The sequence below is a fragment of the Cetorhinus maximus genome, unplaced genomic scaffold, assembly GCF_964194155.1.
Source record: "Cetorhinus maximus unplaced genomic scaffold, sCetMax3.hap1.1 HAP1_SCAFFOLD_1934, whole genome shotgun sequence".
NCBI classification, from domain to species: Eukaryota; Metazoa; Chordata; class Chondrichthyes; order Lamniformes; family Cetorhinidae; genus Cetorhinus; species Cetorhinus maximus.
In genome coordinates this window covers 32,194-59,671 of record NW_027597874.1, presented here as the reverse complement: position 1 = coordinate 59,671, position 27,478 = coordinate 32,194, and the positions used below count along the sequence as shown (strand labels likewise).

The window sequence follows — 27,478 nt, the reverse complement described above, 5'->3', positions numbered from 1 at the left end:
GACTGGGCTTGTTTCCACTGGAGTTTAGCAGAGTGAGGGGGCGATTTGATTGAAGTTTACAAGACCCTGAACGGCCTTGACAAGGTGGACGTGGAAAGGACGTTTCCTCTTGTGGGTGAGTCCAGAACTAGTGGGGAGTGAGGGGGTGGGTCACTGTTTTAAAATTAGGGGGGTCGCCCTTTTAGGACAGAGATGAGGAGAAATGTTTTCTCCCTCTGAGAGGGTTGTGCGACTTTGGGACTCTCTGCCTCAGGAGGCGGTGTCTCTGCCTCAGGAGGCCGGGTCTCTGCCTCAGGAGGCGGGGAGGCGGAGTCTCTGCCTCAGGAGGCGGGGTCTCTGCCTCAGGAGGCGGTGTCTCTGCCTCAGGAGGCGGGGGAGGCGGGGTCTCTGCCTCAGGAGGCAGGGTCTCTGCCTCAGGAGGAAGGGAGGCGGTGTCTCTGCCTCAGGAGGCGGGGAGGCGGAGTCTCTGCCTCAGGAGGCGGAGCCTATGCCTCAGGAGGCGGGGTCTCTGCCTCAGGAGGCGGGGAGGCGGGGTCTCTGCCTCAGGAGGCGGGGAGGCGGGGTCTCTGCCTCAGGAGGCGGGGTCTCTGCCTCAGGAGGCGGGGAGGCAGGGTCTCTGCCTCAGGAGGCGGGGAGGCGGGGTCTCTGCCTCAGGAGGCGGGGAGGCGGGGTCTCTGCCTCAGGAGGTGGGGAGGCGGGGTCTCTGCCTCAGGAGGCGGGGTCTCTGCCTCAGGAGGTGGGGTCTCTGCCTCAGGAGGCGGGGAGGCGGGGTCTCTGCCTCAGGAGGCGGGGAGGCGGGGTCTCTGCCTCAGGAGGCGGGGTCTCTGCCTCAGGAGGTGGGGTCTCTGCCTCAGGAGGCGGGGAGGCGGGGTCTCTGCCTCGGGAGGCGGGGTCTCTGCCTCAGGAGGCGGGGTCTCTGCCTCAGGAGGCGGGGGAGGCGGGGTCGCTGAATATTTTAAAGGCGGATGTAGATAGATTCTTGTTCGGGCGAGGGGATCGAAGGTCATTGGGGGGGTAGTTGGGAACGTGGAACTCGAAACGCAAGCGGATCGGCCGTGATCTTATCGAACGGCGGAGCAGGGCTCGAGGGGCCGAATGGCCCACTCCTGCTCCTAATTCGCACGTTCCTTCGTGTGAGCGCGTGCCCCCCACCCGTGTGCCACGGTGCGACAGCCCTGTCCCCTCTCCCCCCTTCTCCCCCCCCCCCACCCCCCCACCCCCTCACCTCCAAGGGCCCAATTATTTTCCCCCCGCCGTCCCCTCCAGTTGCTCCCACTGAGTCGTTCTGCCTGTGCAGGTGAAGGCAGGTGGTGAAGTGTGCGGAGCACCGGGTTCCTGCTTGACCTCTACCATGTCCTAGGATTGTCTCAGCAACCACCTCCAAATGTGTGTGTGTGTGAGAGAGAGAGAGAGAGACAGACAGGCTGGTGCATTTCCTCCCACTTTGGGATATTTTCGTGCTGAACATCGGGGATGATGTAATGTGCAATGGTCCATTCAGAATCCCCATCAAAGATTGATGAATCCCCTGGGGAGGGCTGTATTTCAGGTGATGCCCTGCCATCTGATGCATGTCCGGCTGCATTGCTTCCCCAACAGCAGGCCAGTTCAGCACGCAGGCCGGGGATTCTGTGTGGCAGCGAGATCGAGAGAGACAAGAGCGTGCGGGGAGGCACGGACCCAAAGAGAGAGAGAGAGAGAGCGAGGGAGGGAGGGAGAGACTGTGAGACGACAAGGCAGAGAGGTACACCGAGAGATAGAGTGCGGGAGACTCAGACAGAGAGAGAGAGAGGCAGAGAAGCATCATTAGAAAAACATCCAGAGAGGAGGAGAGAGAGGGAGGGAGAGAGAGGGAGGGAGGGGGAAATAGAGAGAGGGAGGGAGGGGGAAATAGAGAGGGAGGGAGGGGGAAATAGAGAGAGGGAGGGAGGTGGAAACAGAGAGAAGGAGGGAGGGGGAAATAGAGAGAGAGGGAGGGAGGGGGAAACAGAGAGGGAGGGAGGGGGAAATAGAGAGAGAGGGAGGGAGGGGGAAATAGAGAGAGAGAGAGGGAGGGAGGTGGAAACAGAGAGAGGGAGGGAGGGGGAAATAGAGAGAGAGGGAGGGAGGGGGAAATAGAGAGAGAGGGAGGGAGGTGGAAACAGAGAGAGGGAGGGAGGGGGAAATAGAGAGAGAGGGAGGGAGGGGGAAATAGAGAGAGAGGGAGGGAGGGAAAAACAGAGAGAGGGAGGGAGAAACAGAACGAGAGACAGAGAGACATCATTAGAAAGACATCTAGAGAGGGGGAGGGAGAGAGAGATTGAGTGGGAGAAGCAGAGACTGAGAAAGTGGCAGAGCACGAGAGAGAGAGCGAAAGAGAGAGGGCAAGGGCAGACAGAAAGAGATTGAGGGACGGATAGAGAGAGGGGGTAGAGAGGCGGACCAGAGTGTGTGAGAGAGAGAGAGAGAGAGCAAGACGGAGACAGAGAGAGAGAGAGTGAAACGCGGATTGAGTGGGAGAGAAAGGTAGACAGACCGAGAGAGCCAGACAGACGGAGAGAGCGAGGTAGAGAGAAAGAAGTAGTGGACAGGCAAACATGAGGACATAGAGCGGCGGTGGAGGAGGGGGTGTGGGCTGGAGAAAGAGAGTTAGCGCAGAGAGAGATTAAAACCCCGCCCTCCTTAGCCCGCCTGCCCCCCCCGCGGCTTTGGGAGTTAACCCGCAGCGATGTCCCGTGCGCCCCCGCCGCGATTCGACATCCCCCGCAACCTCAGCTACATCTCCGGCCTGTACGAGAAGGCCTACTACGCCTCGCAGAGGCCCGGCGCCGGGAGAGAGGAGGAGGAGACGGAGGAGGAGGAGGAGGGGGCGGAGGAGGTAGAGCGGGCGGGCTGCCTCCGGGACCGGGGGAGGCTGGCCTGGTCGGCGGCCTGGACTCGGGCCTCCGGGAGCGGGAGCCCCCAGCAGCAGCAGCAGCGGAGGAGGAGGGCCCGCTCGCTCCCGGCCAGGGCTGAGCCGGGCCGCAGCCGCAGCCCCGACACCCGCAAGAGGGTGCGTTTCGCCGACTCGCTGGGCCTGGAGCTGGCCGCGGTCAAGCGCTTCAGCCAGTGGGAGGCCCCCCGGGTGCCCAGCCACGTCCAGGCCCAGCTGCAGCGCGACGCCATCCGCCATTTTGGAGCCCAGCGCGACGGCCTGGCGTTCAAGGTAGGTGGGCGTTCGGGGCTGGTGCGGGGGGTGGGGAGTGGGGGAGGTGGGGGGAGGAGGTGGTTTGTTGGGGGGGGGTGGGGCTGACAGCAAACCTTGCCCCCCCCCCCAATCCCCCGCCAACCTTCCCGGAATTTCTTTGGGGGCTGACCCTTCGAACTGGGCCAGAGATTGCGGCTTAGTTCCCCCCTCTGGGGCGCCAATGCAAACCTGACTCCTTACCCCGCTCCCCAACCCACCCCACCCCACCACACCCTCCACCCATCGCCACTCCCCCTCCCACCGAGCACTCTGTCCCTCGAAACGCTAGCGTCCCCTTCGGCGCACGGGAAGATCCCGCGCAAACGGCCACCGCCCGATGGGAGGGGGGCCACCCCAAGCGCCGGCGGGTTTTTCTCTCCTCTCCGGTAACGTTGAGTCAGAGGATAAAATGTTGGAGGAGGCCCCCCCCCCCCCGCCAACTACACGCCAACCCCAACCACCCCACCACTATCGCACCTCATCTCCCTCCAGCAGCGGCTGCGGGAAACCCAAGGAAGGGGCCCAGGGGGTGGAAGGTCACACCCGGAAGGCGCTCCCCTCGAGTAATCGGGTCGGCCGTGGGTGGCGGGCACTCGAGACTCTGGAAGGGGCGGACTCAAACACGTGACCTTCTCTCTTCGCTGAGAGAGAGAGAGGCCAAGTGACGCCTAGCAGGCACCTACGTTTCTCCCTCGTTATCCTTCCACGGGGTGTGGGTGTCACTGACGAGGGACCCGGCACTTGTTGCCCCTCCCCGCCCCCCATCCCTAATTGCCCCTTGAACTGAATGTCTTGTCGGCCATTTCAGAGGGGGGGTTAAGAGTCAACCGCATAACTGTGGGGGGGTTCCGGGGGTTCCGGAGTCACATGTAGGCCACACCGGGTAAGGACGGCAGATTCCTCCCTTCCCTAAAGGGAACCAGATGGGTTTTTTTTTACAGTTGTCACGGTCCCTGTGACTGAAACTGGCTTCATAATTCCAGATTTGATGAATTGAATTTAAATTCCACTGGCTGCCGTTGGTGGGATTTGAACCCGTGTCTCTCCTACCTCCACACACACACACACAGCCCATCCCCCCCACCCCACCCCACCGCACACCCTCCCCGCCCCCTTTGAGCATCAACCCAGGCCCGTGGGCTGTTGCCGCTATGCCACCGTCTCCCCCTTTGGTAGGTAACAGAAAGAAAAGGTGTCTGCCCTTCAGCACAAGCCAGAGCGTCTGACGTTTGGGGGTGTTGCTGGATGGCCAGTCATGCAGCTGAGGGTTGGAGGAGGGAAGGGGGACAGAATGCCAGCAAAGTGAAGCGGCCGCAATGTACTGATTCGCCACCCTGCCTTCCATCAGCAGCCACTGCGCCAAGCGGCTGTGGGCAGCCCGTCACTCTCCACAAACCAGAGCTCATAATCCAGGCTGACACTGAAAAGCCCCTTGAGACACTCTGCGGCTGATCAAGGCCTGATAATAAGTTTTTATTATTCATTCACGGGGATGTGGGTTTCACCGGCCGGGCCCAGCATTTATTGCCCATCGCAATGAATGAGAAGGTGGTGGTAGGTGAGCCGCCTTCTTAAGCCGCTGCGGTCCCTGTGGTGTAGGTACACCCACCGTGCTGTTAGGGAGGGAGTTCCCAGGATTTTGACCCGGCGACAGTGAAGGAACGGCCGATATGTTTCCAAGTCGGGACGGTGAGTGTGGCTCGGAGGGGGACTTCCAGGTGGTGGTGTTCCCCGTGCGTCTGCTGCCCTCGTCCTTCTAGATGGTAGCGGCCGTGGGTTTGGAAGGTGCTGTCGAAGGAGTCTGGGTGAGTTGCTGCAGTGCATCTTGTAGATGGTACACACACTGCTGCCACTGTGCGTCGGTGGTGGGGGGAGTGAATGTTTTGTGGATGGGGTGCCGATCGAGCGGGGGCTGCTTTGTCCTGAACGGTGTCAAGCATCTCGAGTGTTGTGGGAGCCGCACTCATCCAGGCAAGTGGGGGGAATATCCCATCACACTCCTGACTTGTGCCTTGTAGGTGGTGGACAGGATTTGGGGAGTCAGGAGGTAGGTTACTCATTGCAGGATTCCCAGGTTCAGACCTGCTCTTGTAGCCACAGTATTTATATGGCTAGTCCAGTTCAGTTTCTGGTCAATGGTAACCCCAGTATGTTGATAGTGGGGGATTCAGTGATGGTAATGCCCATTGAACACCAAGGGGCGATGGTTAGATTCTCTCTTGCTGGAGATAGACATTGCCTGACACTTCTCTGGCATGAATGTTACTTGCCACTTGTCAGCCCAAGCCTGGATATTGTCCAGGTCTTGTTGCATTTGGACATGGATTGCTTCAGTATCTGAGGAGTCGTGAATGGTGCTGAACATTGTGCAATCATCAGTGAACATCCCCACTTCTGACCTTATGATGGAAGGAAGGTCATTGGTGAAGCAGCTGAAGATGGTTGGGCCGAGGACACTACTCTGAGGAACTCCTGCAGTGATGTCCTGGAGCTGAGATGATTGACCTCCAACAGTCACAACCATCTTCCTTTGCGTTAGGTATGACTCCAACCAGCGGAGAGTTTTCCCCCTGATTCCCATTGACTCCAGTTTTGCCAGGGCTCCTTGATGCCACATTTGGTCAAATGCTGCCTTGAAGTCAAGGGCAGTCACTCTCACAACACCTCGGGAGTTCAGCTCTTTTGTCCATGTTTAAACTAAGGCTGTAATGAGGTCAGGAGCTGAGTGGCCCTGACAGAACCCAAACTGAGCATCAGTGAGCAGGTTATTGCTAAGCAAGTGCCGCTTGATAGCACTGTTGATGACCCCTTCCATTACTTTACTGATGATCGAGAGTAGACTGATGGGGCGGTAATTGGCCAGTGGGATTTGTCCTGCTTTTGAGTACAGGAAATACCTGGGCAATTTTCCACATAGCTGGGTAGTTGCCAGTGTTGTAGCTGTACTGGAACAGCTTGGCTAGGGGCGCGGCAAGTTCCGGAGCACAAGTCTTCAGTATTATTTCTGGAATATTGTCAGGGCCCATAGCCCTGTATCCTTCCTTTGTGCGCAGTACATAACCAGGGAGTATTTGATGAGGACGGTGTAGAGGGAGCTTTACTCTGTAACTAACCCCCGTGCTGTACCTGTCCTGGGAGTGTTTGATGGGGACGGTGTAGAGGGAGCTTTACTCTGTAACTAACCCCCGTGCTGTACCTGTCCTGTGAGTGTTTGAGGGGGACAGTGTAGAGGGAGTTTTACTCTGTTTCTAACCCCGTGCTGTACCTGTCCTGGGAGTGTTTGATGGGGATGGTGTAGAGGGAGCTTTACTCTGTATCTAACCCCGTGCTGTACCTGTCCTGGGAGTGTTTGGTGGGGACATTGTAGAGGGAGCTTTACTCTATATCTAACCCCGTGCTGTACCTGCCCTGGGAGTTTTTGATTTGAGGTTCCCCAACTTCACTTTGGAAGAGAGTATACAAGCAGTTGGCCATAGAACCCCATTTCCATAGGTGTTTAATATTTTAATCTCTTTAATGCCGAAGCATTGTACAAAATGTACATATGTAATACATTTTCATTTGTTCAGGTTGCATGTATTTTACTGGCTAGGCCAGCATTTATTGTTCTTCTCTAATTGCCCCCTTGAGAAGGTGGTGGGTGAGCCACCTCCTTGAGCCGCTGCAGTCCCTGTGGTGTAGGTACACCCACCGTGCTGTTAGGGACAGAGTTCCCAGGATTTTGACCCGGTGACAGTGAAGGAACGGCCGATATATTCCCAGGTCGGGATGGCGAGTGTGGCTCAGAGGGGAACTTCCAGGTGGTGGTGTTCCCCGTGCGTCTGCTGCCCTCGTCCTTCTAGATGGTAGCGGCCGTGGGTTTGGAAGGTGCTGTCGAAGGAGCCTCGGTGAGTTGCTGCAGTGCATCTTGTAGATGGTACACACACTCTGCTACCGTGCGTCGGTGGTGGAGGGAGTGAATGTTTGTGGACGGGGTGCCGATCAAGCGGGGGCTGCTTTGTCCTGGACGGTGTCCAGCTTCTCGAGTGTTGTGGGAGCCGCACTCACCCAGGCAAGTGGGGGGAGTGTCCCACACACTCCTGATTTGTGCCTTGTAGATGGTGGACAGGCTTTGGGGGGAGTCAGGAGGTGAGTGACTCTCCGCAGGATTCCCAGCCTCTGACCTGCTCTTGTAGCCGCAGTGTTTATATGGTTGGTCCGGTTCATTTGCCTCGCTTATCAAGTATCTATCCCGCTCCGTCTTAAAACTATTCCAAGGCTCTGCTTCCGCCTTTCGAGGAAGAGAGTTCCAAAGACTCGACACCCTCTGAGAGAGAAAGTTTCTCCTCATCTCCGTCCTAAATGGGCGACCCCCTTATTTTTAAACAGTGACCACCCCCACCAGTTCTAGATTCTCCCACAAGAGGAAACATCCTCTCCACATCCATCCTGTCAAGACCCCCTCAGGATCTCAAAAAGGTTTCAATCGAGTCGCCTCTTATTCTTCCAAAACTCCAGTGGACACAAGCCCAGCCTGTCCAACCTTCCCACATAAGACAGGCTGCCCATCCCTGGTGTTAGTCTGGGTCAACAAAAACAGCGAATGCGGGAAAAGCTCTGCAGGTCCGGCAGCAATCTGTGGAGAGAGAGAGAAACCAAGTTAATGTTTTGAGTCCGTGTGACCCGTCTTTAGAGCAAATTAGCCTTCAGGACAAATTAGTCCAGTAAACCTTCCCTGAACTGCTTCCAACGCATTACCCTTTGGACCTACTCATGTTGGAACCAGCCGTGCGCACACGCCCCATTCCACACTTTGAAAGTTTAATACACCTTTAAAAAAAATTTAAAGGGACCCTGCATGGAAAGAAAAAGCTGGCTGGGCAAAGCAACTAAATTTTAAAGGCTCTGGTCAGACCACATTTAGAATATTGTGAGCAATTTTGGGCCCCGTATCTCAGGAAGGATGTGCTGGCCCTGGGGAGGGTGCAGAGGAGGTTCACGAGAATGATCCCAGGAATGAAAGGCTTAACATATGAGGAACGTTTGAGGACTCTGGGTCTATACTCGATGGAGTTTAGAAGGATGAGGGGGGGGATCTGATTGAAACTTACAGAATACTGAAAGGCCTGGATAGAGTGGACGTGGGGAAGATGTTTCCATTAGTAGGAGGGACTAGGACCCGAGGGCACAGCCTCAGAGTAAAGGGAAGACCTTTTAGAACAGAGATGGGGAGAAACTTCTTTAGCCAGAGAGTGGTGAATCTATGGAATTCATTGCCACAGAAGACTGTGGAGGCCAGGTCATTGAGCGTATTTAAGACAGAGATAGATAGGTTCTTGATTGGTGAGGGAATCAAAGGTTATGGGGAGAAGGCGGGAGAATGGGGTTGAGAAACTTATCAACCATGATTGAATGGCGGAGCAGACTCGATGGGCCGATTGGCCTAATTTCTGCTCCTATGTCTTATGGTCTTATGGTCTTAAAGGGAACAGGGCTCGGAACTCAGTGGTGAGTCCGCGCCGTCAGTCCCGATGCCAGGGCAAGTCTGCAGCGTGATGAACTGCTGAAAAAAAACTTGTACATTGCTGGAGAGGGAAGAGGCACATGTGGCCGAAGCCTTTCGTCTGGCACTCATCAGGACAAATACAAGAATTCCAAATTTTAAACCATCACAATCACTTGTACTACAGGAGAAAAGGGTGCCCTTTGATTGGCAAGTGCTCTTTGATTGGCAAGTCGACCCCGATTATCCGAGGTGTTGCTGTGGAGAAAGCAACGGGCAACCGCAGGCTTCCCCAACCCACCCCACCCCCCCCAACCCAGCTCCCGGGCGATTCGAGAAAAGGCGCAAGGCTTGACCATATTCCTTTTGTTTGCAGAGGAGGGGTCCCCTCCGTGTGAGCGTACATCACTTCCGGCAAGCGTAGGTGAGCTGCGTGACGAGCTCGACCCATTATCTCACGTCGGTCGTTAGTGTAGCTATTAGCGCACTCGGGATCGTTCAGCGGGTGCTGCCCAGTCGCGGAATCGGGTCCAACAGCGGACGTTTTGTTTTGGGTTTTTCAAGCATGGGGGCTGGTTGAGCATGGCCTGTACCCTTGCCTGTTGTGAACAGGCAGGGGGGAAACATGCTGTTCGGTTCGACCAGCCGATCGCTGGGACGTATGTGGCCTACGCACCCGGCACCGCACCGGCACTGAAATTCATACACGGCGGTGCTCAATTGTGCTTTGTTTCCTTTTTTTTTTTGGCTCATTTGTTAAAAATTGTGAGAGGTTAGCGGAACTCAGCTGTTTGTGTTTCACTGGGCACGGGAATGGACCTCTAGGGCAACGAGACCCATCAAGTTTGCAATCTTAAGTCTGCTATTAATAATTAAGGCACCACTCTAATTTTGATCGCTCTTCCCCAGTTGACGTTTCCCAGAAAGGTTTTCAGACGCTGCGAGAGAGGGAGGGAGCTTTTCCGTCCACGGGAGCCAAACTGACCCCTACGACAGTTTTATTGAATTGGGGAGGCGACGGCACAGTGGTATTGTCACTGGACTGGAACCCTAGCAGACCCAGGGTTCGAATCCCACCACGGCAGATGGTGAAATCTGAACTCAGTAAAAACATCTGGAATTAGAAGCCTGATGAAAACTATAAGTCAACCATTGGCGATTGTTGTAAAAACCCATCTGGTTCACTAATGCCCTTTAATGGAGGTGGGAGTAGGGTGGGGGGGAAACCTGCTGTCCTTACCTGGTCTGGCTTACACGTGACTCCAGACCCACAGCGATGTGGCTGACTCTTAACTGCCTTCTCTGAACAAGGGGGCAATGAGGGATGGGCAATAAACGCTGGGCCTAGCCAGCGACGCCCACATCCCATGAATGAATAAGGCTTAAAAAAAACCAAAAAAATGCGATTCTCGCTCCTGGGCATTGTTGAGTTTTTGCCACCCGCTGGCAGACTATACCACATCCGTTCTCAAAGTGAGCTTTTCCTCAAGCTACACTTTTTAACTGTACGTCAGTGGTGAACTTGAGGCTCCCGATAAGTAAGTTGGAGATAGGGATGGCGCAGGGGAGAGACAGTGGCACAGTCACAGGGCGAGCAGTAAGGAGGTCATGTCGAAGGCACTAGTTCTTCAACATTCAGCCCCAACCTTCCAGAGAAGGCACTTCTGGGTGCCGCCACTTGAGGAAGGATTGTGAAGGCATCGGAGATTCACGAGAATGATTCCCGGGATGAATAACTTTTTTTCCCCCACTATTCGTCCATGGGATGTGTCACCACCCCCTTCTCAAGGGGCAACTAGGGATGGGCAACAAATGCTGGTCCAGTCAGCGACGCCCACGTCCCGTGAATGAATAAAAAAAAAGAAAGAGAATGGCAGAGGTCACCTGACTACGGAAAGCCAGATAGGACATGTAGTACCAATTGCATTTAAAAACTCAAACATCCCCCTTTCCCTAATGAACAGAATTGTTTGGGTTTTGAAATGAAACGGAACCACATGTCCAATCTGGCTTGCTGTAGTCTGTGGACGATTCCATTTCAGGTCAGTTCAGTACAGACCTCTCTCTGAGAAGGCACTGAGGGAATTTTGCTCTCTCTAAGCACGAAATGTGGCGTCAGCAAGTGGAGCTAAAATAGAGATTTGAAATTCAGCAAATTTCACCCAGAGATGTGCAGAGCTCCCTCAGTACTGAACCTCCAACACTGCAGCGCTCCCTCATTACTGACCCTCCAACACTGCAGTGCTCCCTCAGTACTGACCCTCCGACAGTACAGTGCTCCCTCAGTACTGACCCTCCGACAGTGCGGCACTCCCTCAGTACTGACCCTCCGACAGCGCAGCGCCCCCTCAGTGCTGACCCTCTGACAGCGCAGCGCCCCCTCAGCACTGACCCTCCCACAGCACAGCATGCCCTCAGCAATGACCCTCCGACAGTGCAGCACTCCCTCAGTACTGACCCTCTGACAGTGCGGCACTCCCTCAGTACTGACCCTCCGACAGTGCGGCACTCCCTCAGTACTGACCCTCCAACACTGCAGTGCTCCCTCAGTACTGACCCTCCAACACTGCAGCACTCCCTCAGTACTGACCCTCCAACACTGCAGCGCTCCCTCAGTACTGACCCTCCAACACTGCAGCACTCCCTCAGTACTGACCCTCCAACACTGCAGCGCTCCCTCAGTACTGACCCTCCAACACTGCAGCACTCCCTCAGTACTGACCCTCCAACACTGCAGCGCTCCCTCAGTACTGACCCTCCAACACTGCAGCGCTCCCTCAGTACTGACCCTCCAACACTGCAGCACTCCCTCAGTACTGACCCTCCAACACTGCAGCGCTCCCTCAGTACTGACCCTCCAACACTGCAGCGCTCCCTCAGTCAGACCAGACCAGGTAAGGACAGCAGATCTCCTTCAACACCACCAGACTTTTAATTCCAGATTTTTATTGGATTCAAATTCCACCATCTGCTAATGTTCTGCAGAACAACTGGGTCTTTGGGGGGTCACCAGTCCAGTAGCAATATATCCACGCCACCACCTTCCCCATGTGCTGTGGGGATAGATTGGAGAAGTTGGGACTGTCTTCCTTGGAGAAGAGAAGGCTGAGAGGAGACTTGATCGAGGTATTCAAGATCCTGAGGCCTGCCCCTCAGGGTAAATAGCGAGAAACTGTTGCCGCTCGAGGGAGCATCCAGAACGAGAGGGCCACAGACTCAAAATAATGGGCAAAAAAAAAAAGGAGTAAAGTGTGACGTGAGGAAAAATTCTTTCACCCAGAGGGTGAAGGTTGGCGTCCGGAACGAACTTCCTGAGAGGGTTGGGGGAGGCAGGTTCGATCGAGGTGTTCGAAAGGGAATCGGATTTCTACCTGAAAATGAGGAACGTGCGGGGTTACGGGGATAAGGCAGGGGAGTGGGACGGGACAGGACGCCCTTTCAGAGAGCCAGTAGCAGACTCGATGGGCTGAATGGCCTCCTTCTGCCCTGTCAAGGTTCTGTGATTGGGTGACACGGTGGGGGGTGTCAAACCCCCTCCAGAATGATCCCCGGGATAAAGATCTGTAGCTACGAGGATAGATGGGAAAGGCAGGGACTTTTTTTCCTTGGAGAAGAGGAGGCTGAGAGGAGACTTGATGGAGGTATTCAAGATCCTGAGGGGTACGGACAGGGTAAATAGTGAGAAACTATTGTCACTCAAGGGAACAACAGAGGAGCCATCAAGAGCTGAAGGGCACCACTCTGTCACTTTGCCGACAGAAATTTTATTTTAATACAATCTGGACATCAGAAGGCGAGATGGTGACCTCACTGGGCTACTAACCTCGAGGCCCAGACTAATGGTCTTGGGACACGGGTTCATACCCCACCAACGGCAGCTGGTGGAATTTAAATTCAATTAATAAAACCTGCAATTATAAAGTGAGTCTCAGTGATGGCGGCCATGACAACCATCATCGATTGTCGTAAAAACCCCATCTGGTTCGCTAATGTCCCCTTTAGGGAAGGAAATTTGCCGTCCTTACCCCAAACCTGGCCTACAAGTCACTCCAAATCCAATGTGGTTGTGTGATTGTCACCAGCCTAGAAATCCGGAGACCCCAGGGTAACGGTCGGGAGGACCCGGGTTCAAATCTCACCACGGCAGCTGGTGGAATATGAATTCAATGAAAAATCTGGCATTTAAAAAAATTTTATACATTCACGGGGATGTGGGCGTTGCCGGCTAGAACGGCATTTATTGCCCGTCCCTAGTTGCCCTCGTTCAGAGGGCAGTTAAGAGTCAACCCACATCGCTGTGGCTTTGGGGGGAGGTGGGAGGTGGGGGGTGGGGGGGTGGGGGGTTGGTCTGGAGTCACACGTAGGCCAGGCCAGACCAGGCCAGGCCAGGTAAGGACGGCAAGGGGCATCTGGAGTTACGTGTAGGCCAGACCAGGCCAGGTAAGGACGGCAAGGGGCATCGGGAGTCACGTGTAGGGCCAGACCGGGGTAAGGATGACAGATTTCCCCCTTCCCTAAAGGGGGACGTGAGAGAACCAGATGGGGTTTTTTTTTTTTCCCCCTACAACCATTGGCAATGGTTTCGTGGCCATCATCAAACTATTAACTTCAGGCTTTTCATCGCATTCGAGTTCCACCCACTACCCAGGGTGGGATTGGGACCCGGGAGCCTTACCCTGGGTCTCTGAATACTAAGTCCAGGGACCAATGCCACTAGGCCACCACCACCTGATCAAAATGAGTTATTAACTATTTAATTATTACATTTAAATCATTAAAACGAATGATTAATTAAAAGCCTAACGCTGACCCTAGAACGATTAGTCACTTTAAAACAAAAACCCCATCTGGTTCACTCATCCCCTTCAGGGAAGGGGGGAAATCTGCTGTCCTTACCACCCCCCACCACCCGCCGGTCTGGCCTACACGTGACTCCAGACCCACACACACACACACACACAGCGATGTGGTCGGCTCTTAAAAGCCCCTCTGAGATGGCCGAGCGAGCCGCTCAGTTCTCAAGGGGCAATTAGGGGTGGGCGATAAATGTTGGCCCAGCCAGCGATGGCCCACCCACCCCCTGTACTCCCCTCCCCCTCCTCCTCCCCCACCCTCCACCCCCACCCCCACTGCCCACCGTCCCATGAACGAATTTTTTTAAAATACGGCTTTAAATTGGGATCGGTTGGTGCTTAATTTTTTTTTAAAAAAAGAATCACTCAGCCCGTGAAGTTGGCGAGAATGAGAAGTCAAGGTTTTTATTTTTTAACCCTCCCCTCAATAAAACGACTGCTTCCGAAAGATAGACTAACTCGAATTTCTCCCCGGAAAGATGGGTCAAAACTGGCACCTGGCGTCGCTACGGAGAACATCTGGAACGAGAAAAGCTGGCTATTTTTTTAAAATAAAACACTGAGCACGTTCAGTGAAGGAACGTTCCAGCACATTTGAGACTCCTCCGCCACTCCCGGTCACGCCTGCTCTGCCATGACCTTGGTTTGCCACGGAGAATATTACCTTTCTTTTACAGTCCCTTGGGAGTCCAAAACCTGAGTGTCGTTGAAAAGAGAGGCTAAAGCTTTACTTGCTGGCGCTCATCCTGGACAAACCCAAGAATGCCAAATTTCAAAGGATCAGGGCAACTTATACTGCGGGGGAAGAGGGTGCTGATTGGTTGGCAAGGCGAACCTGATTGGCCGAGGCAACACGCCAGAAGCGACCAACGTTCATATGCGACCGAGGGGGGATATGCTCGGAGCTCGGGGAGCCGATCGTTCCCCGTCGCTTTCTCCACGGCGACGCCTTGGCCAATCAGAGTCGACTGCCGGCCAATCAGAGTCGACTGCCGGCCAATCAGGGTCGACTGCCGGCCAATCAGAGTCGACTGCCAACCAATCAGCACCCTTTTCTCCTGCAGTATGAATTGCCCTGATCCTTTGAAATTTGGCACTCTTGTGTTTGTCCTCAGGTGCGCAAAAAAAACCAAAAAAAAGCCTCAGCAACATGGCTCCCCCCCCTTTTCGGCAACCGTTCTTTTTAATTCCAAACTATATCTTAACGAAGTGAACGGCCGGCCGGCCGGCCGGCTTACCGAAAAGTCGAAACCCGGTCAAATGCCATCCGGCAAACCCTGAAGGCAGTTTTAGTCCGCTGCCCAGAGTGCCAGAGCGACCGAGAGCGCACGACTCTTAAACGTTAAACGCGAATCCCAACAAGTTAAAGTAAGATGGAAGGAAACAGATAAGTGAACGGTCGGAGAGAGAGAGAGAGAGAGGGAGGTGGTGGGGTTGAGTGGAGGGGGCTTGAGCGGACCCTGTATTCTCCACCACAGTTTGGAAACCGCTGGTGCAGAGGCACCTTTTACTCTGGGCACTTACCGGACACCATGCACCACGCGCCCCAAGAATTGAATTCTGAGGAGAGATCACGCAAAGTACTTCCCGGGATGCAGGAGTTCGAAGGGGGGGGGTGACTTGATTGAGGCTTTCTGCATCCTGAAGGGCACTGATCGGGGGAGGACAGAGGGAAAGACCCCTTAAACCCGACCTGTCAGAGAGTCAAGGACGAGGGGGGCGTAACCTCACGATCAGAGAGGTTTAAAAAAAAAAATCGCTCCTTCACACAAAGGCGTAGGTTCCATTCCCACAAACAGCGGAAGGTCCCAGCTCAATGGAGGCCATTCGACCCCTCCATGCCCATGCCGGCCCTCCTTTGGAACAACTCTTTTTGCCCCAGTCCCCCGCCTTCTCCCCACCTACTTCAACTAATTACTATCGCTCGGCCAACTTCTTGAGCGCGCTTGCCCCCTGTCCTTTTCCTCCCACGGACGTTAACCTCGCTGACAAGCCTATCAGGTGGCACTTTACCCGGGGCCTTTTGGAAGTCCAGGTACACCGCATCAGCCACATTACCCTCATCAACCCTCCCGACCCCTCATCAAAAAGCTCTCATCAGGTTGTGCTGAGCACGGGATCTGTCGTTTGCGAGTCCGTGCTGGCTTCTGTGAATTAATCCACGTGGGTCCCATTTGGTCTGGAGCAGCCCTTTCGAAAAGCTTTCCCATTCCCGAGGTTAAGCTGACTGTTGCTATGTTTATCCTTACCTTTGAACGGGGACGTAACATTTGCAATTCTCCAGTCCTCTGGCACCACCCCTGCATCCCAGGAAATTTGGAGGATTAGGGCCCGCGCCTCCGCAATTTTTCCACCCTCGCTCCCCTCAGCATCCTCGGATCACAGCCTTGGTTCAAACACGGACAAAAGAGCTGAAGTCTCGAGGTGAGGCGAGAGTGACTGCCCTTGACATCAAGGCAGCATTTGCCTGAGTGTGGCATCAAGGAGCCCTAGCAAAACTGGAGTCAATGGGAATCAGGGGGAAAACTGTCTGCTGGTTGGAGTCATACCTAGCACAAAGGAAGATGGTTGTGTTTGTTGGAGGTCAGTCATCTCAGCTCCAGGACATCATCGCAGGAGTTCCTCAGGGTAGTGTCCTCAGCCCAACCATCTTCTGCTGCTTCATCAATGACCTTCCCTCCATAATAAGGTCAGACGTGGGGATGTTCGCTGACGATTGCATAATGTTCAGCACCATTCGCGACTCCTCAGATACTGAAGCAGTCCATGTCCAAATGCAGCAAGACCTGGACAATATCCAGGCTTGGGCTGACAAGTGGCAAGTAACATTCACGCCACACAAGTGCCAGGCAATGGCCATCTCCAACAAGAGAGAATCTAATCATCGCCCCTTGATGTTCAATGGGCATTACCATCGCTGAAACCCCCACTATCAACATCCTGGGGGTTACCATTGATGAGAAACTGAACCGGACCAGCCATATAAATACTGTGGCAACAAGAGCAGGTCAGAGGTTGGGAATCCTGCAATGAGTAACTCACTTCCTGACTCTCCCCCCCACAAAGCCTGTCCACCATTGTTGGTAAGGCTGAGTTATTTAAAAATCCCAGAGGGAAACTTTAAACAACTGTCATAACCTAGAATTTTAAGTGTCATGTTTGAGATGCGACTCTAAATTCAAGAATCAGACAACCAGTTCTCGAGGTTTTACACTAAACTAATTGAAACATTTTATTAATTTACACAACTTAAAATATATATATATACGCATGGCTACAAATTACTACCGTCATAACTTTTAACAAATTCCCAAACTAATCTCCATTAAGGCAACAGCAACCCATAGACTTAACCAGACACCAGGCAAAGCATTTTCACCTTACGAATTCAAAGTGAGGCTCTTTTCACTTTGGTTTCTTACCAACACAGCGGTAGACTTACAGGCTTTCATCTTACTTTGCCTCTGTCCTACACACCCCAAAACTGCTGAAGCTATACCTAGCACAGTTCATTGAATGTAAATTCTCATTGTATCAACAACCTTTGAACTAAACCTCTCTAACAATAAAACCCCTTTCATAGTACCAATTTTTTTAGTAATATAAACACATTGGTAGCTGCTAGAAAAGTGTCCAGATTTCACCCCATTTCTTGAATACTCTATTCAAAAAGTGCAAATGCACACTATCTCTCTTACATATCAAAACTAGTACACATCAAAGCACCCAGACCAGCAATTGGATTGGTTTTAATCCAATTAGGACACACACACAGACTCAACCTCTATTTTAAAAGAAAAATATTTTCCAAAATATTATATACATTAACAGCTTCATGACAACCATCGACAAGGCACAAGTCAGGGGTATGCTGGAATACTCTCCACTTGCCTGGATGAGTGCGGCTCCCACAACACTCGAGAAGCTCGACACCATCCAGGACAAAGCAGCCCCCGCTCGATCGGCACCCCATCCACAAAACATTCACTCCCTCCACCACCGACACACAGTGGCAGCAGTGTGTGTACCATCTACAAGATGCACAGCAGCAACTCACCAAGAGACAGCTTAGACAGCACCTTCCAAACCCATGACCGCTACCATCTAGAAGGACGAGGGCAGCAGACGCACGGGGAACACCACCACCCCCTGGAAGTTCCCCTCCGAGCCACTCACCATCCCGACTTGGGAATGTATCGGCCTTTCCTTCACTGTCGCCGGGTCAAAATCCTGGGAACTCCCTCCCTAACAGCACAGTGGGTGTGCCTACACCACACGGACTGCAGCAGTTCAAGAAGGCGGCTCACCCACCACCTTCTCAAGGGGCAATTAGGAATGGGGCAATAAATGCTGGAACCCAGCCAGCAACACCCACATCCCTTAAATATATAAAAAAAGAATCAGCAGCCAACCTCTCTAATACCACCTCTTTATCAATTTTCAACCACTGCATTACCTCAGTCCTTTTACCATGACTTTGGTAGCATCCTCTTCCATGGTAAAGGCAGATGCAAGGTATTCCAGGTCAATCAAACTGTATATACCTCAATTAACCTCCCTTCCACCTCCTCCAGCCCAAAGAAAACAACCCCAGCATGTCCAATGTTCCCTTATCGCTGAACTCCTCCCGTCCGGTCAACACCCCTTGTGAACCTCCTCTGCACCCTCGCCAGTGCGATCGCGTCCTTCCTGTGACATGGGGGAGGGGCAGGCGGAGTGGTATTCTCACTGGACGAGTAATCCAGAGGCCCTCTGGGGTAATCCTCTGAGGATCCACCTCGGCAGGTGGTGAAATTTGAATTCAGTAAAAAAAAATAACCTGGGACTAAAAGTCTAATGACCGCCACGAAACCATTATGAATTATGAAGCCAGTTTCAGTCACAGGGACCATGACAACTGTCATCGATTGCCATTAAAACCCCCATCTGGTTCACTCGTGTTCCCTTTAGGGGAGGAAAATTCTGCCGTTCTTACCTGGTCTGGCCTACATGTGACTCTAGACCATCCCTTACTCGGTCTGGCCTACACGTAACTCCAGACCATCCCTTACCCGGTCTGGCCTACACGTGACTCCAGGCCACCCCTTACCCGGTCTGGTCTACACGTGACTCCAGACCATCCCTTACCCGGTCTGGCCTACACGTGACTCCAGACCATCCCTTACCCGCCCTGGCCTACACGTGACTCCAGACCATCCCTTACCCGGTCTGGCCTACACGTGACTCCAGACCATCCCTTACCCGGCCTGGCCTACATTTGACTCCAGACCACCCTGCACCACCACCACCACGCCCCCCCCAAACCCTGCCACAGCAATATGGTTGACCCTTAGATCCCCCTCTGAAATGGCTGAGCGAGCCCACTCCTTTCTCAAGGGGCAATTAGGGATGGGCGATAAATGCTGGCCCAGCCAGTGACACCCACACCCCATGAACGATTGAAAAATATATAACGTGTACGGAAACGTGAGGCACCATGGGATTATTTTTTTTGACATGAAAATTGCGATGCGAATGTTGCCATTGCTTGTGTTTTACACAGCTCTGCCGTAGCCTCCAAGCCCTTATATTCCACACGCCAGCCCAAAACGGAAAGTATCTCGTCTGCCTTCCCGACCGCCTTATCTAGCTGCCCGGTCCACGGTCAGGGATCTGTAGACACGCGCCCCAAGTTCCCTCTGTCCCCCGACACTTCTCAGTATTTGGGGAAGAGACAATGTTGCCGGTGGTGCTTCCACTGGACTGAGTAATCCAGAGGGACGCGGGTCCAAATCCTGCCAACGGCAGCCGGTGGAATTCAAATTCAATTCGTAACATCTGGAATTATGAAGCCAGTTTCAGTCATAGGGACTGTGACAACCGTCATTGATGGTTGTAAAAAAACCCCATCTGGTTCACTCATGTTCCCCTTTAGGGGAAGGGGAAATCTGCCGTCCTTACCTGGCCTGGCCTACACGTGACTCCAGACCCCACCCCACATAGCAACGTGGTTGATTCTTAACTTGCAGCAGCCCCCCCCCACACACCCCCCCCGCTCCGAAATGGCCGAGCGAGCCACTCAGTTTAGGTGGCAATTAGGGCTGGGCAGCAAATGCCAGTGCCCTCGCCAGTGACCCCCACATCCCATGAAAGAAAACAAATCTATAATTTATTGTGTGTCCCCCTTGCCTTGCTAGCCATCCCCAAATTCATTGCCTCACACTTCTCCCAACTGAATTCCATTGGTCATTGATATCTTCCCGCAGTCTGTAGCTTTCTTCCTCACCATTAAACCCATGGCCTATCTGTGTCTCATCTACCTCCTTCTGAATCATAGCTCCTACGTTTAAGTCTAAATCATTGATGTATACCGCAAACAGCAAGAGACACATGGAAACATAGAAAATAAGAGCAGGAGTAGGCCATTCGGCCCTTCGAGCCTGCTCCGCCATTCAATATGATCATGGCTGATCATCCAACTCAATAGCCCTGCTCCTGCTTTCTCCCCATATCCCTTTGATCCCTTTCGCCCCCAAGAGTTATATCTAACTCCTTCTTGAAAACACACAATGTTTTGGCTTCAACTACTTTCTGTGGTAACGAATTCCACAGGCTCACCGCTCTCCGGGTGAAGAAATTTCTCCTCATCTCAGTCCTAAATGGTCTACCCCGTATCCTCAGACTGTGACCCCTGGTTCTGGACTCCCCCACCATCGGGAACATCCTTTCTGCATCTACCCTGTCTGGTCCTGTTAGAATTTTATAGGTTTCTATGAGATCCCCCCTCATTCTTCTGAACTCCAGCGAATATAATCCTAATCGACTCAATCTCTCCTCATATGTCAGTCCCGCCATCCCAGGAATCAGTCGGGTAAACCTTCGCTGCACTCCCTCTATAGCAAGTACATCCTTCCTCAGATAAGGAGACCAAAACTGCACACGATATTCCAGATGTGGTCTCACCAAGGTCCTGTACAATTGCAGCAAGACATCCCTGTTCCTGTGCTCGAATCCTCTGGCTATGAAAGCCAACATACCATTTGCTTTCTTTACCGCCTGCTGCACCTGCATGCTTACCTTCGGCGACTGGTGTACAAGGACACCCAAGTCTCGTTGCACATTTCCCTTTCTCAATTTGTAGCCATTCAGATAATAATCTGCCTTCCTGTTTTTGCTACCAAAGTGGATAACCTCACATTTATCCACATTATATTGCATCTGCCATGCATTTGCCCACTCACTCAGCTTGTCCAAATCACACTGAAACATCTCTGCATCCTCCTCACAGCTCACCCTCCCACCCAGCTTTGCGTCATCCGCAAATTTGGAGATACTGGGGACCCGACGTCACTACCCGCTGAACCCCACAGGAAACAGCCTTCCAGTGGCAAAAAAACAATCATCCATCCACCATTACCCTTGGTGTCCGGCCACTGAGCCGCTATCGGATCGAACTCGCCACTTCCCCTCGGATCCCGTGGGCGTTTAATTCACTGATCAGTCTGCCACGCGGGACCTCCTCCAGCACCTTGCTAAGATCCACATAGACTACCTCAACTGCACTACCCCCATCAACCCTCTTCGTTACGCCCTCAGAAAATCCAGTCGGTTCGATCAGACACGAACTTCCCTCAACAAATCTATGCTGGCTGCCCTTGATCAATCGTCCGAAGTGACGATTTATACCGTCACTCAGAATTTTTTCCCAATGCTTCTCCCACCGCGGAGATGAAGCAGACTGGCCAGTAATTGCTCAGCCTATCCCTTTCTAAATAAAGGTGCATTGGCTCCCCTCCAGTCCTCCGGCATGACGCCTGCAGTTAGGGAGCATCTTTTCTCCTTCGTTCTTTTGCGGGATGCGGGCTTCACTGGCGAGCGACCTGAGTGTTTGTTGCCGCCCCCCCATCCCAAATTGCCCCTCGAACTGAATACCTTGCTCGGCCGACACTTCAGCGGGAGGGCAAGTTAAGAGTCAACCACAGTACTTGTGTGGGGGTGGGTGGGGTCTGTAGTCTCGTGTAGGCCAGACCGATAAGGGCGGCATATTTCCCCTTCCCTAAAAGGGGAACATGAGTGAACCAGATGGGGTTTTTTTTAACGATCATCGATGACGGTCGTCACGGTCCCTGTGACTGAAACTGGCTTCCTAATTCCAGATTTTATGAATTGAATTTCAATCCCGCCGGCTGCCGTGGGTGGGGTTTGATCTCTCTGGGTTACTTGTCAGGTGAATTGGAAAATGATGAACAGTGCCATCTCTATTTCCTCACCTAGCAGTCTTGGATATTTTTCATCCAGGCCTGAGGGTTAATTGTGTTTCAAGGGTGCTAGACGCATTACTATTCCCTCCCAGCCCCTCGCTATCTTGATCCCATCTGATATTTGGCGCTCCTCCTCCTGAACCCCAACATGTGCCATGTGCCCTCCCTTCTGTCAGAAAGGGCATGAATAGCTCAGTGAAAACCATGCTTACATCTTGCGTCCCCGCACACAAGTTACCTTTCTGGTCTCGAATCAACTGTAGTTTTTCCATATTTATCCTCAATCTAACCCCGTGCTGTACCTGTCCTGGGAGTGTTTGATGGGGACAGTGTAGAGGGAGCTTTGCTCTGTATCTAACCCCGTGCTGTACCTGTCCTGGGAGTGTTTGATGGGGACAGTGTAGAGGGAGATTTACTCTGTATCTAACCCTGTGCTGTACCTGTCCTGGGAGTGTTTGATGGGGACAGTGTAGAGGGAGCTTTACCCTGTATCTAACCCCGTGCGGTGAAATGTTTTGCTGCGACAGGGTAGTCCAAGTAATTGACCAAAAAAATTAGTTGAGATTTTTTTTAGTAATTGTCTGTTAGTTTCCTGATTGATCTTGTTTAGTCCTGACCACAAGTTAAATTTTAATGAGTTACTCGGGCTGTGAGGACATTCTGTGAGGAGAGGCATGTATAATTGATGACTCTGATTGCATACTTCCTAAACTGCTCCTGACACAGCCTCTGACTGATGGATATACATTGGAGACTGTATCAAAGCGGGAGATGACAGCGAAGGGGAAGCCTAAAAGCCAGGTCGCCCAGTGGGTGAGGGAGCGTGATGGAACAGGGGTGCCCACAGCAGGGTCACCCAGTGGGTGAGGGAGCATAATGGTACACGGGTGCCCACAGCAATGCCACCCAGTGGTTGAGGGAGCATAATGGTACAGGGGTGCCCACAGCAGTGCCACCCAGTGGGTGAGGGAGCATAATGGTACAGGGGTGCCCACAGCAGTGTCACCCAGTGGGTGAGGGAGAGTGATGGAGTGAGGGCCCCACTATCAGTGTCACCCAGTGAGTGAGGGAGAGTGATGAAATGAGGGCAACACTGTCAGTGTCACCCAATGGGTGAAGGAGAGTGAGGGCTCCACCAGCAGTGTCACCCAGTGGGTGAGGGAGAGTGATGGAGTGAGGGCTCCACTATCAGTGTCACCCAGTGGGTGAGAAGAGTGATGTAGAGTCCCCACCGGCTGTGTCACCCAGTGGGTGAGAGAGCGTGATGGAATGTGGTCTCCACCACCAGTGTCACTCAGTGGGAGAGGTAGTGTGATGGAGTGTGGGCTCCACTATCAGTGTCACCCAGTGGGTGAGGGAGTGAGGGCTCCAACAGCAGTGTCACCCAGTGGGTGAGGGAGAGCTATAAAGTGAAGGCCCAACCATCAGTGTCACCCTGTGGGTGAGAGATAGTGAGGGAGTGAGGGCTTCACCAGCAGTGTCACCCAGTGGGTGAGGGAGAGTGATGGAGTGAGGGCCCCACTATCAGTGTCACCCAGTGGGTGAGGGAGAGTGATAGAATGAGGGCCCAACTATCAGTGTCACCCAGTGGCTGAGGGAGAATGATGGAGTGAGGGCCCAACTATCAGTGTCACCCAGTGGGTGAGGGATAGCTATGAAGTGAGGGCCCAACTATCAGTGTCACCCAGTGGGTGAGGGAGAGTGATAGAATGAGGGCCCAACTATCAGTGTCACCCAGTGGCTGAGGGAGAGTGATGGAGTGAGGGCCCAACTATCAGTGTCACCCAGTGGGTGAGGGATAGCTATGAAGTGAGGGCCACACTATCAGTGTCACCCAGTGGGTGAGGGAGAGTGAGGGAGTGAGGGCCCAACTATCAGTGTCACCCAGTGGGTGAGGGAGAGTGATGGAGCGAGGGCCCCACTATCAGTGTCACCCAGTGAGTGAGGGAGAGTGATGAAATGAGGGCAACACTGTCAGTGTCACCCAATGGGTGAAGGAGAGTGAGGACTCCACCAGCAGTGTCACCCAGTGGGTGAGGGAGAGTGATGGAGTGAGGGCTCCACTATCAGTGTCACCCAGTGGGTGAGAAGAGCGATGTAGAGTCCCCACCGGCTGTGTCACCCAGTGGGTGAGAGAGCGTGATGGAATGAGGTCTCCACCACCAGTGTCACTCAGTGGGAGAGGTAGTGTGATGGAGTGTGGGCTCCACTATCAGTGTCACCCAGTGGGTGAGGGAGTGAGGGCTCCAACAGCAGTGTCACCCAGTGGGTGAGGGAGAGCTATAAAGTGAAGGCCCAACCATCAGTGTCACCCTGTGGGTGAGGGATAGTGAGGGAGTGAGGGCTTCACCAGCAGTGTCACCCAGTGGGTGAGGGAGAGTGATGGAGTGAGGGCCCCACTATCAGTGTCACCCAGTGGGTGAGGGAGAGTGATAGAATGAGGGCCCAACTATCAGTGTCACCCAGTGGCTGAGGGAGAGTGATGGAGTGAGGGCCCAACTATCAGTGTCACCCAGTGGGTGAGGGATAGCTATGAAGTGAGGGCCCAACTATCAGTGTCACCCAGTGGGTGAGGGAGAGTGATAGAATGAGGGCCCAACTATCAGTGTCACCCAGTGGCTGAGGGAGAGTGATGGAGTGAGGGCCCAACTATCAGTGTCACCCAGTGGGTGAGGGATAGCTATGAAGTGAGGGCCACACTATCAGTGTCACCCAGTGGGTGAGGGAGAGTGAGGGAGTGAGGGCCCAACTATCAGTGTCACCCAGTGGGTGAGGGAGAGTGATGGAGTGAGGGCCCAACTATCAGTGTCACCCAGTGGGTGAGGGAGAGTGATGGAGTGAGGGCCCAACTATCAGTGTCACCCAGTAGGTGAGGGATAGCTATGAAGTGAAGGCTCCACTATCAGTTACACCCAGTGGGTGAGGGAAGTGATGGAGTGAGGTGTCCACTATCAGTGTCACCCAGTGGGTGAGGAGAACGATGAAGTGAGGGCCACACTATCAGTGTCACCCATTGGGTGAGGGAGGGTGATGGATTGAGGGCTCCACCTGAAGTGTCACCCAGTGGGTGAGGGAGGGTGATGGAGTGAGGGCTCCACCTGAAGTGTCACCCAGTGGGTGAGGGAGGGTGATGGAGTGAGGGGTCCACTATCAGTGTCACCCAGTGGGTGAGGAGAACGATAAAGTGAGGGCCCCACTATCAGTGTCACCCATTGGGTGAGGTAGGGTGATGGAGTGAGGGCTCCACCTGAAGTGTCACCCAGTGGGTGAGGGAGAGTGATGGAGTGAGGGCTCCACTATCAGTATCACCCAGTGGGTGAGGGAGCCTGATAGAGCGAGGGCCCAACTATCAGTGTCACCCAGTGGGTGAGGGAGAGTGATGGAGTGAGGCCACCACCAGCAGGGTCACCCGGTGGGTGAGGGAGATTGATGAAGTGAGGGCTCCACTATCAGTGTCACCCAGTGGGTGAGGGAGAGTGATGGAGTGAGGGCTCCAATAGGAGGGTCACCCAGTGGGTGAGGTAGAGTGATGGGATAGGGGCCCCATCGGCAGTGTCACCCAGTGGGTGAGGGAGAGTGATGGAGTGAGGGCTCCACTATCAGTGTCACCCAGTGGGTGAGGGCGAGTGATGAAGTGCGGGCCCAACTATCAGTGTCACCCATTGGGTGAGGGTGAGTGATGGAGTGAGGACTCCACTATCAGTGTCACCCAGTGGGTGAGGGAGAGTGACGGAGTGAGGGTTTTGTCAGTTACACCAGTGGGTGAGGGAGAGTGAGGGTGTGATGGCTCCACCAGCAGTGTCTCCCAGTGGGTGAGGGAGAGCTATGAAGTGAGGGCCCAACTATCAGTGTCACCCAGTGGGTGAGGAGAATGATGGAGTGAGGGCTCCACTATCAGTGTCACCCATTGGGTGAGGGAGAGTGATGGAGTGAGGGCACCACTATCAGGGTCACCCAGTGGGTGAGGGAGAGTGATGGAGTGAGGGCACCACTATCAGGGTCACCCAGTGGGTGAGGGAGAGTGATGGAGTGAGGGCTCCACCAGCAGAGTATCCCAGTGGGTGAGGGAGTGTGATGGAGTGAGGGCTCCACCAGCAGAGTCTCCCAGTGGGTGAGGGAGAGTGATGGAGTGAGGGCTCCACCTGGTGATGCACCCAGTGGGTGAGGAGAGTGATGGAGTGAGGGCTTCACTATCAGGGTCACCCAGTGGGTGAGGAGAGTGATGGAGTGAGGGCCCCACCAGGAGGGTCACCCAGTGGGTGAGGGAGAGTGATGAAGTGAGGGCACAACTACCAATTTCACCCAGTGGGTGAGTGAGAGTGATGGAGTGAGGGCCCCACCAGCAGTGTCACCCAGTGGGTGGTGAGGGAGGGGATGGGGTACGTTGGTCTCGATCCTGGCGGTTGGGGTGGGTGGGGGGGGTTGCCGAGTCGGGGGCGCGGGGTGGTAGTGGGGGAGTAGTCCAACCTCTCACGCCCTGCCCTGTCTTTTTCTGTGCCTCAGGACTGCAGCCCGCCTCGGCCCCTGGAGCCCACCTTCGCCAATCCCATCTGCTCGGTGGACTTCATGCAGCGGGTGCGCCGGGAGAAAGTGTGCCTGGAGGGAGTGTCCGTGGAGCGGTTCCGCCTGCGGGGCACCGTGCGGGTGCTGAACCTGGCCTTCCGCAAGGAGGTGACCGTGCGGCACACGGTGGACGACTGGCGCTCCTACTCCGACACGCCGGCCTCCTACATCCCCCAGTCCGCCGACCACCAGACCGACCGCTTCTCCTTCGAGCTGGCGCTGCCCCCTTACCTGGCGGGCAGCAGCGTCCAGCTGGCCCTGTGCTACCGGGCCGGCCAGGCCGAGTACTGGGACAACGACGGCGGACGCAACTACAGGCTGCGTCCGGCCCTGGAGGCTCGCCCCTCGCTGCCCCCTGTGGACTGCGACACCGGCTGGGTTCACTTTGTGTGAGGGCGGGGAGGCCGCCGCCAAGGGCGGTGGGTGCGTAGCGGTGTTGGGTGGGGGGGGGGTGGGGGGGGGGAGGGTGGAGATCAGGGTGGGGGATGGGTGGAGGGCGGGGGGGTTGTGGGGGGTGTCGGGGGTGGTGGTCAGCACCAGGGAGAGGAGCTTTCAACCCGTGAGGTGCATCCCCCAGCAGTCCGGGGTAGAGGCGCAAGACCAAGGGACAGAGTCTTGGTTGACGTCCAATGTAATCACCAACTGTGTCCATTGCGAGACAGCGTCAGTGTCCGGTACAGGGCCAGGCCAATGCCCAGCGCAAGGCTGGGTCAACGTCCAGCGCAAGACTGGGTCAGTGTCCAGTGGAGAACTGGGTCAGAGCTGATACAAGGCCAGGTCGGTGGCCAGTGTTGGACTGGGTCAGTGTCCATTATGAGATGGTGTCGGCCACCAGTGCAACAGTGAGTCAGTGTCCAGTACAAGGCTGGGTCAGCGCCTATACAAGGCTGGGTCAGCATCTATTACGAGACTGGGTCACCATCCAGTACAAGACTGGGTCAGTGTCCAGTACAAGACTGGGTCAGCGTCCAGTACAAGACTGGGTCAGTGTCCAATACAAGACTGGGTCAGCTTCTAGTATAATACCCGTTATGGATCCAGTACAAGACTTCGTCAACATCCAGTGGAAGAGTGGGTCAGTGTCCAGTACACGAATGGGTCAGTGTCCAGCAGAAGACTGGGTTAGTGTCAAATA

At 54.2% G+C, this 27,478-nt stretch overlaps 1 protein-coding gene across 1 annotated transcript; it reads left to right on the top strand.

Moving 5' to 3' along the window:
• Positions 1-2,707: 2,707 nt before the first annotated feature.
• LOC144676802 (protein phosphatase 1 regulatory subunit 3E-like) lies at positions 2,708-26,736 on the top strand. The gene is made up of 3 exons (XM_078537125.1): positions 2,708-2,849; positions 2,913-3,184; positions 26,284-26,736. The coding sequence occupies exons 1-3, from the start codon at positions 2,708-2,710 to the stop codon at positions 26,734-26,736; spliced, it is 867 nt and encodes a 288-aa protein (XP_078393251.1).
• The last annotated feature ends 742 nt before the right edge of the window (positions 26,737-27,478 follow it).

Excerpts from the sequence above, each read along its gene's own strand:
- LOC144676802 (XM_078537125.1), top strand. The coding sequence starts at position 2,708 with ATGTCCCGTGCGCCCCCGCCGCGATTCGACATCCCCCGCAACCTCAGC. Across the intron at positions 2,850-2,912 it reads GGAGGAGGAGGAGGAGGGGG|GGACTCGGGCCTCCGGGAGC; the intron begins CGGAGGAGGTAG and ends GGTCGGCGGCCT. Across the intron at positions 3,185-26,283 it reads GCGACGGCCTGGCGTTCAAG|GACTGCAGCCCGCCTCGGCC; the intron begins GTAGGTGGGCGT and ends TCTGTGCCTCAG.